This window comes from Lemur catta, chromosome 10 (genome assembly GCF_020740605.2).
Source record: "Lemur catta isolate mLemCat1 chromosome 10, mLemCat1.pri, whole genome shotgun sequence".
NCBI classification, from domain to species: Eukaryota; Metazoa; Chordata; class Mammalia; order Primates; family Lemuridae; genus Lemur; species Lemur catta.
The window spans coordinates 2,912,937-2,925,504 of record NC_059137.1 but is presented as its reverse complement, the minus strand read 5'-3'; the positions used below and the strand labels follow the sequence as shown (position 1 = coordinate 2,925,504).

Genomic DNA, 12,568 nt, shown 5'->3' with positions numbered 1-12,568 from the left:
CCCCGGAGCCACGGCAGGCCCCTCCCACAGGGAGACCTGTGCACCCGCGGGCAGCCAGCTCCAGCACCAGCCCAGCCTCAGTTTCCAGGGTGCAGCTGCCCACCAGGGGCCTGGCACCTAGAACAGCCCCCATCCTCCATGCTCTGGGCCAAGGGCACCCTGGGTGGGCAAACCTGGCCCCATGGGCACCCCCCCCTGCCGAGCTGCCCAACCCACACAGCCAGCAGCCCTGCCCACCTCTGCCAGGGAGCCCTCCTTGCACTGATTTGCCCGAGAGGGGAGAGGGGAAGAGCTCTGTGCTCCAGGACCGGTCTGGGGCCGAGGGCCACTGCCCAGCACTCAGGCGCAGGCAGGGCTGGGGACACACCTCCCAAGCCCACCCAGCCACTCATCCAGTGGTGGGCGTCTCTGCAGGGCGGGCACCTGGGCTGCACTGGGCCCCCGTCGCTTCCTTACCGTGCAGCCCACGCACCCGGGGGGCAGGAAGAGGCCCCCATGCGCACGAGCACAGGGCTGGGGCGGCAGCGCCCGTTTGGCACGGGGGCCTCGCCCCTCCTTGCCGCCCACGAAGAATCACCCTCGACAGTTGGTGGGGCCAAGCTTTGTGGTTGTGTGTTGGGGGCACGAGGGCTCGGTAGGAGCTTTTACTGCACATTCGTGACTCATAAATCCAGCTGGAGACACAGGGGAGGTGGGTCCCTTGGCGGGATCAGGTATTTATCTCCCGCCCGTAAATCAGGTCCCACGGGCCTCGTGCTGCCAAGCGGACGGGCCGCAGCACCAGGCTTCCCTCCCAGACAGACGGGCAGGGGTGAGGCTGAAGCGGGACCCAGGGACTCTGGGTCGGGCAGACTGCGGAGTGGCCCAGTCCCACCCTGCACTGGCCCTGAGACCACCCCAAGGTCTCCCTCTCTGCACCCCGTTTCTCCATGTGTGAGGCAGGGGGCGACCGAGAGTGTGTGCGTGGAACAGGCAGTGGGTGCCCAGTGTGGCCCAACACACAGCGAGCTCCTACCGAGACCCGGGCACAGTGAGCGTGAGGGAGGGCAAGGTCCCCCAGCTCTGGACTACAGTTCCGCTGGATGGGATGGGGGTGTCATCCCCCAGGCCTTGGGGCCCCACCACCCCTGCTGGCCAAACCTCGGGCCTCCACCCCAGGACAGGCCAGTCTCCACGCCTGGGCACACCCTGTTCTGCCCACCACACACTTGCCCATGCCAAGTCTCCATCTTTCAGGGGCAATGCCACCCTCACCCCCCAGCACGCCCCCTGCATACAACTACTCGGGGCACCCAGAAGAACTGTGCCGGGCCATGCCCCCTGGCTGGGCACACGCTCCTCTGCCCTCTCGCTGGCAAAAGGAATGAGGTCTGGGCAGAAGCCCGAGGCCGGGATTCCAGCCCAGCATGTGACCTTGAAAAACGCCTGAACCCCCTGGGCCTCAGTTTCCCGACCAGCATGGCAAGGGTGGGCATGAAGGAGCTCCACGCACTCCATGAAACAAACCTCCCAGTCAGAAGAGGCACAGTCCACACCAGCCCGGCGGGTGGCTCAGCTCTGCGGGGACAGGGACTCCACACTGACCCCGCAGCTCGAGGGAGGGAGTCTGCCGGAGCCCGGGCCCCGCTGAGGTTTTGGTTTCTCAACAAGGACCTGAGGCTGAGCAGGCACCACAAATGAGACAGAACAAAAACTGCAGCACCAGGCCACCACTCAGGATGCCCCCGATGGTGAGACACGGGCTCGGGTCCAGCTCAGGGACCCCATCGGGGCTGGCGGGAAGGGGGTGGGACACGCACCCCCACAAGGCACCACAGCAGCCCCAGCAGAGGAAGGAGGGAGGGTCCTGCAGTGCTTCGGGGACAGACCCGCAACCCCACCCCAGACAGCACCTCCAGCCCCACAGGCCCAGGGCCCGGCGCACCCCAAACGTGCGCAAAAACTGTGACCCAGGGACCCTCTCAGAGACCAGCAGGCGTCAAACTAAAGAATGACAAGGGACCACTCAGCAGGGGCAGCCGAGGTCTCCCGACAGCCAGGGCCGGAGGGCCACACCGCACGTCGGGTCGAGGGCTCAGACCAGGTCTGGCTGGACAGCTGGCTGGTTTCCACGCCTCCCGAGTGGCCTTCCCTGCCAACTATCCCACACACAAAATACTTTGTCAATAAAACGGAACAAAACTCCAAGAGCCTGAGGCTCAAGTCCTGCTGCCCAAGGGCCTGGATGTCACCAGGTGCCCGGCGAGGGGGACTGGAGGTGGCCGCAAGAGGAAGCAGAGGCAGGACGACCCCTAGCATCCAACAGGCTCAGGAAAATCCAACGGTGTCTGGAGGCCCCCAAACCCAAACAGCCACCCCCGAGGGCCTCCTTGGCCGTCCCCTTGCTGCATGGCTGCCCCACATGCACCCCCTTGTCCTGGGCTCCCACGGCCTGGCCTGCTTCCTTTCCTCACCCCCAAATCCCCTCCTGCCTCAGTCCCTGCTGCGCTTCCGTCTGGACCACTCGCTTCCTGGCGTCCGTCTCCCGCAGCCACGCGCCGGGCCAGCCCACGGCACCCTCACAGGGGCTCTGTCTGATCAGTGCCTGTCCCCACGGCCTGGCACGCTGCAGGAGCTCAGTGAAGATGTGACTGGGAGGCGAGGGGCTGGCACCGAGCCAGGCCTCAGTTGGCCCTGCGAGGCCCCTGCCTCAAAAGAGAAAAGCAAGGTGCCTCCCACCCAGGCCCCTGATGCTAACCGACCCCCACGCACACAGGCTCTGTGGGTCCCAGCCTTGAGAGCACAGGCCTGGGGGCCACCAGGCAGGTCAGCCATCACCTCCCATGGGGGGGCCACTGCCAACTCTGCAGAGAGTGAGCGCCCCGTCACCAGAGGTATGCAAAGCAGCCCACCAGCTGCAAAGCCCAGGGCTGGACTCTGAGGATGCCAGGGAAGCCGGGACACACGGAGGCCTCGTGGGTCCGACTGGGGGAGAGAGTCTGGACACCCCTCCACCCTCCGTCCCCACCCCGCGCTTGCAGCCTACCTTCCCGCTTCATGCCCATGGCCAGGCACTTCTGGTAGCGGCAGTACTGGCACCGGTTCCGCTGTCGCTTGTCAATCAAGCAGTCCTTGTTGTCGCGGCAGGTGTAGGTCAGGTCCTTGCGCACGGTCCGCTTGAAGAAGCCCTTGCAGCCCTCGCAGCTGTACACCCCGTAGTGCTTGCCTGCAGGGCGGTGGCAGGGCTGGTGAGTGGCCACCGCCCCACGTCCTGCTGAGCCAGGCTTCGGTGGCCCCGAGGAGGGCCCTCGAGGTCTCCAGGCACCGGCCTGGGCCCCTGCTCCTCCGAGCAGTGGCTCGGCCTCCGGCTCCACCCGAGGGGTCAGGAAGCCGAGGGCTGAATCCCGGCCCGGCAAGGCACAGGCTCTGTGGGTCCGAGCTGGCGCCCTGCGAGAGGCCGGGCGTCCTTCTTCCCTGTCAGGCTGCTGAGTGGCATCACGCGGGGGCCCCAGGCCCAGCACGACCCTGAGAAGAGCCCTGAGCACCTCTCTGTCGTCACTGCCAACAGCTGCCTCCTCTCGGCAGCCGCAGCCCTGCCCACCTGGCCTCCCACCACAGTCTCGGGGACACAAGACACCAGAGAGTACGGTGTGGGCTGGCGGCACCACAGGGTGGACAGAGGGACTGGCCCTGTCTCCCCGCACCCCAGCTCGTGTGCCCGCGGTGGCCCTACCTGAGGAGCGGTCCCCGCAGATGGCGCAGATGTGCTTGGTGAAGGACGCCATGTTTCCTGAGGGGTGGGCGGGGACCTTGAGGACGCCATTGAGGCCCAGGGGGGGCTTGACATCCTCACTGCTGCTGGCAGGGTTCATGGGCGAGCTGAGCTGCGGAGGGACAGGGGGGTCAGGGGGCAGCACGTCCTGCCACCCCCACAACTATGCATGGAAGGTGCATCTGGGCCGCTCTACCCCTTTACGGAGAGACGCCAAGGCCACAGCGGTCCGCGCCCCCGGCCACACAGCTGCAGAGCGGCAGGGCCACTGTCCCCAGGAGGGCAGGGCGGGGCTCTGCTGAGCGCCAGCTGCATGCCTGGGCCCAACTCCCGCAGGGGTCGCCCTCCCACAGCCGACCCCAGGCCTCCTCACAGGACCACCTGGCACAGCCCCCACCCCACACGGGAGCGCCCTGCTCATGCCTGCCCGTCGCCACCTAAGTAAGAGCCACCTCCCATGACTGAGCCCCTCGTCTGTGCCCAGCCCGTGTGGGGGCTCCCTGGACAGAGTGTGGCAGAAACTTGGGGGACCCAGCCCACAGATGAGGACAGCGAGGCCCAGCCCCAGCAAGGGTGGGCAGAGCTGGGTCCCCCAGAGCCACACGTGTCCCCTAGTACACTGCAGGCCAGGGTCAGGGTCTCTGGTCACGTGACAGGAGAGGGGAGGGACGCCCCCTCGGGCACCAGGTGGCAGGAACACCACTGGCCTCTGCACAGGCCCCTCCCCTGCAGCGGCAGGCGTGGGAAACTCACCCGGTCACCCTGGCAACAGCTGCAGCGTGCAATGACACAGCAGTTTTGGTTCCTCTGCCTCCACCCTGCTCTGCAGTCAGCGGAGGGCCCAGAGGCACTTCCCACTGCGCCCGCCAGCCAGCCTGTCCCGCCCCAGCTCCACTTCTGCAAACCCTGCCACCTCCTCTGCGCAGGAGTCGCCTCTCCTTCCTTCCTTCCCGGCCCCAGATCCCATCCCCCTTTCTCACGGGACAGGAAGCGCTTGGTACCAGAGCGAGCAAAGCAGAAACCACCCCAAACCTCCTTGCACAGAGCCCCAGTGCCAGAACGACTCTCCCAGCCCCAGCCAGGTGTGGGTTCCGGGCCCTTCCTCCGTCCGCCCGGTGGGCTGCGAGGCTCTGCAAGGGTGCTCAGCCCGGGGGCCCCAGGTGGGCTGCAGCGAAGCCACGGCCTGCCCTGACAGCTCAGTGCACCGGGCAGTGGGGGCGTCCCACCGCAGAGCAGGGTGGCAAATGCCCCCCGTGTTGTCATCTGCAGGCAGGAGATCGGGAACTAAGAAGGGCCAGGAGAAAGTACCGGATGTCTGCGCACACCCGCTTCTCCCTGCCTGGAAAACCCCGGGGCCCCAGATGCAGACACTGCAACCCAGGAAAGGGGGGGCCCAGGTCGCACAGCGCTGAGCGGCAGGGTGGGGCGGAGCTCAGTCCTCCCCGAGTTAGCAGGTGATGACTTAGTCTACAATCCCACATGCTGCAGAAGGGGAAACTGAGGCCTCAAGGGGGATGGGCTTGCCCAGAACCGCTCAGCAGGGGAGCAGCATGTGTTCCTCGGGCCCACCCGCTGCTGCACGCTGTTCACTAAGCGCCCAGCGCACCCTACCCGGGCACGGACACCGGGAGGCACCAGGGAACAGGCCCTGCCCAGCCCGCCAGGGCCCACTGGTGACCCTGAGGCCCGGGAAGACACAGAAGGGCCAGTCGCTATCTAACCAGACGATTCTGCCTCCTCCATTAGCTTGTGACATTGGAGAAATTATCTAATCATTCCAGGCCTGAGCTCCCTGTCTGCAGAACTGGCCCGTCCGTGTCTCCTGCTGGGGGCTGACGCGAGGACGCAGATGAACAGATCCAAGGGCAGGGCTCGGAGCATGCTCGCAGGCAACACGTGCTCCGTGACCACCGACTTACACGGCCAGGAAACCGCAGCTGCAACGAGCACTCGAGCCTCCAGGAGACGGCCTGGGGCCTGGGAGGGTGGCAGGGGCATCCCAGGCAGAGGGCTGCCCACACCAATGTCCAGAGGGGGAGAAACTAAACGACGGTTTGGAGAAAGAAAGGTCGGGGCAGCCAGATGGGTCAGATCAGAGACAGGGTGGCAGCAGCGGCCAATGGCAGGAAACACGGGACACCAGCACCGTGTGCCCTAACGGCGGGGAGGCACTGAGGACGTCTGAGCTGGAGGCCCTCGGGCTGGGCTGGGCACAAGAGCCCCCTCCCCGGCCACCAGCCGTCCCTGCACCGCGGAAGCCCAGGCCACAGCTCTGCAGGACCAGATCTCCTGGCAGCACCTCAGAGAGGAACTCACGCATTTCCTCTTTCTGTGGTCGCCCCAAGCCACAGAGGGTGGGTAGGGGGCACCTGCTCTCTCCCGGCCCCCCAGGTGCAGGCCTTTGGGCCTGGTACGTGTCCTAGGCAAACTGAGGTGGAGCCAGAGCCGCCCTGTTCAGGGAAGGGGGCTCCAGGCAGGAGGGGACAGAGCAGACAGTCACACTCCCCCAGAGCCTGTGCTGTGGCCAAGCCAGCTCCCAGGCTGAACACGGCGAGCCTAAAGGGTCTGGGGAGAGTGAAGCAGGGGCTGGGGTGCCCACTTTGCCCCCCTGGGCTGCACAAGCAGATGGCCTGGGGGTGGCTGCCACAGCAGGGCTGAGCAGAGCAGGGAGACGGGAAACCAGGCATCGCCTTGGACATTCCTCCTGCCCTTCCAGCCCCAGAAGTGAGCTCAGGGCAGCCCTGGGGCCTCGTTCTGCACCAGCGCACCCTCCCCAGCGGCCTCACCAGCATCTACCCGGCACTCCTCCCGCACGTCCTCCTCCCAGGAGACCCAGGACACTGACGGCTTTCGCTGGAGCCCCGAAGACTCCATGCGTGGCCAGGGTGGGGTCCATCCCATTTCCCCTTTCTTTTTTTTTTTTTTTTTGAGACAGAGTCTCACTTTGTTGCCCAGGCTAGAGTGAGTGCCGTGGCATCAGCCTAGCTCACAGCAACCTCAGACTCCTGGGCTTAAGCGATCCTACTGCCTCAGCCTCCCGAGTAGCTGGGACTACAGGCATGCGCCACCATGCCCGGCTAATTTTTTTGTATATATATTTTTAGTTGGCCAGATAATTTCTTTCTATTTTTGGTAGAGACGGGGTCTCACTCTTGCTCAGGCTGGTCTCGAACTCCTGACCTCGAGCGATCCACCCGCCTCGGCCTCCCAGAGCTAGGATTACAGGCGTGAGCCACCACGCCCGGCCTCCCATTTCCCCTTTCATATCCTTGGCACCTATTTCGGTTCCCACCTCCTGGATGCCCCACCCGGTCTCCTGCCCATCTACCCCCTCCTTCCCCACACGCCCACCACGCCCTTCCTTCCCGAGCCCCTGCAGACCCCTCCACTAGCCCCCGCGCTGGAAGGCCCACCACCTCCAAGCCCACTGTGGGCCTCCCCTGTCCACCCAGGCAGGAGCAGACCGCCCCCTCCACATTCCCTTCCGGCTCCGCTCCCGGGCCAGCAAGTGCCTGGCATCAGTGCCACCCATCATGCGCCCTGAGCCTCACGTGCACGCTTCCTCGAGCAGACAGCACGGGGGCCCTGCCGGGAGGCTTTGCTGGAGTTCAAAGGCCTTAACTCTGCGCCTAGCACCACACTGGGCACTCAGGAAGCCCTCCCCACATGGGAGCTGGCACCGTCCCCTCGGCCAGTACCCGGCCAGTACCCACTACACACCCCTGGTGAGCCAGATACAGGCAGGAGACCTCTGGGCCACTGTGGGACCCTCCCCTGAGCCCTGCCCTGCTGGAGCCCCCTCCCCCCAGACCCCGACCCCGATCAGAGGGTGAGGAGCCACGGGCTGAGAACTGGCCTGGCTCCACCCAGAAGCCCCCAGACTTCCATCCCCCTGCCGGGAGGGGTCCAGGGGCCCTCGCTCGGTGATGCCGACGGCCCTTCCTGGCTGCGGACTTGAGCAGACAGAGCGCGGCCGAGGGCCAGGCCCTCCCCGACAACAGCAGAAGTCAGAGGGCCTCGCTGGCTCCAGGAACTCTGACTTTGCGGTTGTGGTTTTGGGGCTGTGGGTGGGGGCACATCCGCCCCCCCAAACTCTACTCACACTCCCATGAATGAGGAACCCCAGGTTTCCAAGACAAACTGCTGAAGCCCACGATGGATTCGGCTCCCAGGGAAGCCGCCGTGGGTGGTGGGGAACCTAAGGCCAAGCGCGGGCCTCAGACCACGGCAGACTGGCCACCCCGCACGTGGGGGCAGGGCCGACGGCAGGACAGTGGGGAACGTCTGGGCCACACGGGGTCCCACCCCCCTCGCCCACCCCTGGGCCCCTTGCTACCCTCAAGGGGGCCGGGGACACTTGCTCACAGGGCACCCCAAGGCTGCTGGGAGCATCTCTTCACCCTCGGGTGGGCACCCTGGGGCACAGGCCCCTGCACAGCTGTGGCTCTGCCCCGCAACGGAGACCCAGACACCCAGGCTCCTGCTGTGCACGGACCGCTGGGTGTCCAGGGCAGGCAGCCGGCCTGGGGGCCCAGCAAGCAGCCGCATGGTGCTCTGAGAGCCAGCAGGTGCCAGCCAGCGGGCCAAGGGACAGGCAGGGGCCGGCCGACTCCGAGTCCTCGACTGCCCTCCCGCTGTGTGGCACCCTGCAGCCAGCGAGAGTGGGGGCAGGGCAGCTACGCCAAAAATAACACGGCCAGGCCCAGGAAGGCCGCTGGGGCCGCCCTCACGCCGGCACCACAGCATTCTGCTTGCTTCCGGGAGGCCAGGTGATGTGACAGGGACAGAGAGCAGCATGTTCCTGGGCAGGGGCCCAGCTCTTCTGCACATGTGCCAGGGAAGAGGGGCTGTGACGGGGTGGCCTAGAAAGACTGAGATTCCCAGGGGGGCTCGGGAGGCCCAAGGCCAGCTCTGAACAGGCCCAGGTGCGTGACGGTGGGCTGGCTCCGACCCCAGCCATCCCCAGTCCTGCACCAGGAGCAGCAGCTCAGCAGGCAGTGGGGCCTTGGGAGTCCGCAGGACAGGACAGGTGCTGCCAGCTGTGTGACTCCGGCGGGTGCTGCCACTGCGAGTCCCTCCCCGATGGGCCGTCCCGAGAGGGCACCGAAGCCCTTTGCCAAGGAGCCTTCACCTATCGGGGGACAAACGGCCAAACCCAGACCCAGAAACCCAAAGCAGGACAAGGGTGCCCCTGCCTATTTTGGGAAAAACAGAGTTCCCGAGAGAGGAAGGGCCTGGGGGAGACACAGGGGCTCCCGCCAGCCAGGTAGAAACCCACCAGCTCCGCCCTGCAGCCCTCCCAGGCCAGGGACGCAGAGGTACTCAACTCAGGGTGTCTTCCCTGAGGGAGAAGGGAGTGGGCCAGGCCCCAGGGTCCCCACAGCGAGACCTGGGCCGTGCCAGGCCCTGCCAGGCTCTAGCTGGTTCCTGACCCAGAAACAAACCGAACAGCCAGACCAAGCTAGAGAAGCCATAGAGCAGGTCCCCGAGCCCGACAGACAACCAGGCATCCACAGAGCTGAGGACACTGAGCACCCACTGCCACCCAGGCCTGAGGCCTGGCATCCAAGGAGGGTGGCACCTGCACTGAGCCTGGACACCCCTTCCTGGGGGCGTGGGGCACTGAGACCATTAGCACAGGTGTGAGCAGAGACCAGGAGGGAAGGAGCCAGGCCCACGTGGGCACAGGGCTCCCAGGGAGGGCAGCAGGCCCAAGGACAGCAGAGTCCCCACCCTGCAGAGCTCCCTGGTCGTGGAAGCGGGGAGCCCCCAGCCCTCCCGCACAGGAGGGGCCCTGCCAGGGCAGGGGACCAGCTGCAAGGAAGCTCAGCTGCCAACCCTGAGGGGTCTAGGCCCAGGAGCCCACCAGACCTGGGCCCAAACCTCCTCTGGGCACATGGCTTCCCAAGGTGCCGTCTCCCACGGGTCAAAGCAGAAAGGACGGGCACCTTCACCAAGGGTCCGCAAGATGCTGTGGCCATACTGCCTCGTAGCCCACAGCCCCACCCAGGGCCTTCCCCTGCCTGTCCCATTCCAGCCCCAGCCCCACACTCACCTGGGGGCTGCCCGTGCCGAAGCCCAGGGTGGGCGTGGTGGGCACTGACATGGAGTGGCCCATGGGGGAGCTGATGACCGAGAAGGGCGGGCCCATGCCGTTGATGGGCGAGCTCAGGGTGCTGATGGGCGAGTGCAGCTGCCCCGGGGAGCCCAGCGAGGAGCCGATGCCAGGTCCCAGGGCGGGGTGCAAGGAGGGGGCAGCCATGGAGCCTCTTCCCGGCGGGGAGTTGAGGGACGAGGAGTTCACCTGGGTGGAGAAGTCTGCAAGACAAGAATCCACAGGAGAGCAGGGTCAGAGCAGGCGGTCAGGGTGGACCCCTCCACAACCCACACCAACTGCCTGCTCCCCTCAGGCTGCAGACAGGCCCACAGGAAGACCCCGGCACCCCCAGAGTGACTCCACCGGTCCAGATGGCACCCCGACACCAGGCCAGGCCGGGGGTGCCCGGAGCTCCTCCCCAAGGTACCATCCCCCACCTGGCCCGGGTGTTAGGCTGGGCCCGAGGCAGGGGCTGCCATTGGTGTACCCCAAGATGCCCATCTGGGCCCGCCCACCTCCGCCGTGGCCAGGACTGGACAGCCCCTCTGCCATCCCCGCAGGGGGTGGACGTGAAGGCCGGGGAGTGATAACGAGAGTGACAAGGGCTGATGTTCTCAGAGCACCTACTACGCACCAGGAGCCGGCCTGGCCTCGGCAGGGGTGCAGGCACGGGGTCAGAGCACGTAAGCGCTGTTCTTATCCATTCTACGGGTGGGAGAAGCAAGGCCCTGCGTCCTCGGAGCTGCCGTGGCAGAGCCAGGCCTGGCTCCTAAGCCGACCCACTCCACAGTCGGCAGCCCTAACTGCCAGGCCGCACCACCAGGGCCTGCTCAGGTACCACGGCAGTGGCAGCCGAGATTCCGTGGTCTGGGGTCTGTTTGGTCTCATGGGGCCCCAGGGGCAGGAGGGGACCAGAAATGTGGGTGGGGGCACCTGACACTTCCCATGTGGGTGGGGAGCTTCTGGGTGGCCACGTGGAGAGGCCCAGGTGTGTGCCAGGCGCGGAGGGCAGCCCACAGAGGCCCGGAGAAGCTGGGCCTCCCAAAATCCAACCTTTCATCTCAGCGATTTCAAAGCCCCCAGCAAGCGCTTAATGAGGCCCCCACCCCACCCTGACGGAGGGAGGCCCCCCAGGGTGACTCCACTGCCCACAGCTGGTCAGACCACCGGGAAAACATCAGGAGCCCCACAGGTGGCCAGGGGCACAGCCCGCTCCGCCCCAGGCCTCCTCCCGCAGGCTGGGCGCTCTGGGCAGTCCCCTCCCTCGCTGGCCTCGCCTCCCACCTGCAGTGTGGCACCACGGCCCTTCCCGCCCCGAGATCACACGGCTTCTGAGGAGCAGGGCAGGACCACGGGCACATGGAGCAGCTATGACTGAACGCACATGCCCCGGTGGGGGACACACCCTGGTGCACCCCTCAACAGCCTCAGGAAGGCTTCACCTCCAGCCCCCGGGCAGCCATGTCCGGGCACTCGCTGAGCGCCAGGCTGGCGGGAAGGCACCCCGTGCAGGGCACCAGCATTTGCCGCCTGTGCAAAGGATCTCAGGATACCACTGCCAACACAGCTAGGACTGGCACGGGACCTGCCTCCGCCCCACAGCTCAGGTGAGCCCAGCACCTGTGCTAGCACCAGCCCAGAGGCCAACCCGCTGTCCGGGAGCGTCGCCATTCCCACGCTGCCTCCGTCGCAGCCCTTCCCAGCGGGGGCAGGAAGAAGCCCGGAAGCCACCTTCTGCCAGGCACCCTCCACGAACGGGTCCACAGCAGGTGGCCCAGCCTGGCCACACTCGCATCCCAAGTACGGACTCCACCAGCAAACGAGCCTCTGTGCCCACGGGCAACCTTGCCGGTTCACAAAACTGGGAATAAACCATTTCACTGAGGTTGAAAATGCAAACTTATGGGGTTCTAGAACCCGATGTTGGCGGCACCCACTGGTGACGATCGGGGCCACACATCAGCCCCATTAGCCGTCAGGCTCCCGGCGGAGGAGGACGCGGGACCCACACGTAAACGTGTCCACGTGGAGGCAGAATCCATAGGTGGAGAAGGCCGCGGAAGGAGCAGCGAGGGGCTGAGAGGAGGCGGCAGGAGAGTGTGTCACCTGAGTCTGTGAAACGCCTTCACAGCCCTGACGTCACTGCGTCCTTGGGACTGTCAGAACCACCCGACGGCACAATCCCAGAACACTGCAGCCACTCCCGGGCCACCAGGGCACTGCCAGGATGCTGGGAATGCCTCCCCCCACCTTCACCTGCCCCTGGATGGGGACACCTGAGCCCGTTTCCTCCCTTTCTAGGCCTCAGTTTCCTCATCGGGAAACGCAGGCGGCACACCCCTCTACAGAATCGGAGTCCGTGCGGCTACCCGGGGCTGGGCCCTCCCCTTCAGCCCAGTCCTGAGAAGCAGCCCGCTGACCTGGGGCAGAAGGGACAGGAACGCGAGGCTGACTCTGCACCAAGTGGCCGTGCAATTGTCCCCGCCAGAGAAGGGCAAGGGCAGCCCTGTGGGCACCCACCCAGGGGAGGCTGCGTCAGGCCGGGCCCCGAACTGCAGGGCCATGCAGAAGCCAGGCTGGGAGTGGCCTGACCCTGAGGCCCTGGCCGCCCCTGGTGCAGCCACCTTTCCTCCTGGCCTCTGAGGACAGGACGGGGATGTGAAGGCCGGGAGATAAGTCGCTGCTGGACTCTCCCGGCTTCCCCTCCCCCAGCCCCTGCT

General features: G+C 66.2%; 1 protein-coding gene across 4 annotated transcripts in view; it reads right to left on the bottom strand.

Moving 5' to 3' along the window:
- RXRA (retinoid X receptor alpha) overlaps window positions 1–12,568 on the bottom strand; it is a 100,579-nt gene that overhangs the window by 21,864 nt on the left and 66,147 nt on the right. For 3 of the 4 annotated variants that reach the window (XM_045562288.1, XM_045562284.1, XM_045562287.1), the window contains exons 2-4: window positions 9,807–10,069; window positions 3,713–3,863; window positions 3,026–3,205 (exon numbers count right to left, since the gene is read on the bottom strand). In XM_045562288.1, the coding sequence (XP_045418244.1) occupies window positions 3,026–3,205; window positions 3,713–3,863; window positions 9,807–10,069 (594 nt within the window). Of the gene's footprint in view, window positions 1–3,025; window positions 3,206–3,712; window positions 3,864–9,806; window positions 10,070–10,482; window positions 10,646–12,568 lie in introns of those variants that run through there. The other variant, XM_045562285.1, reaches the window with a different exon arrangement.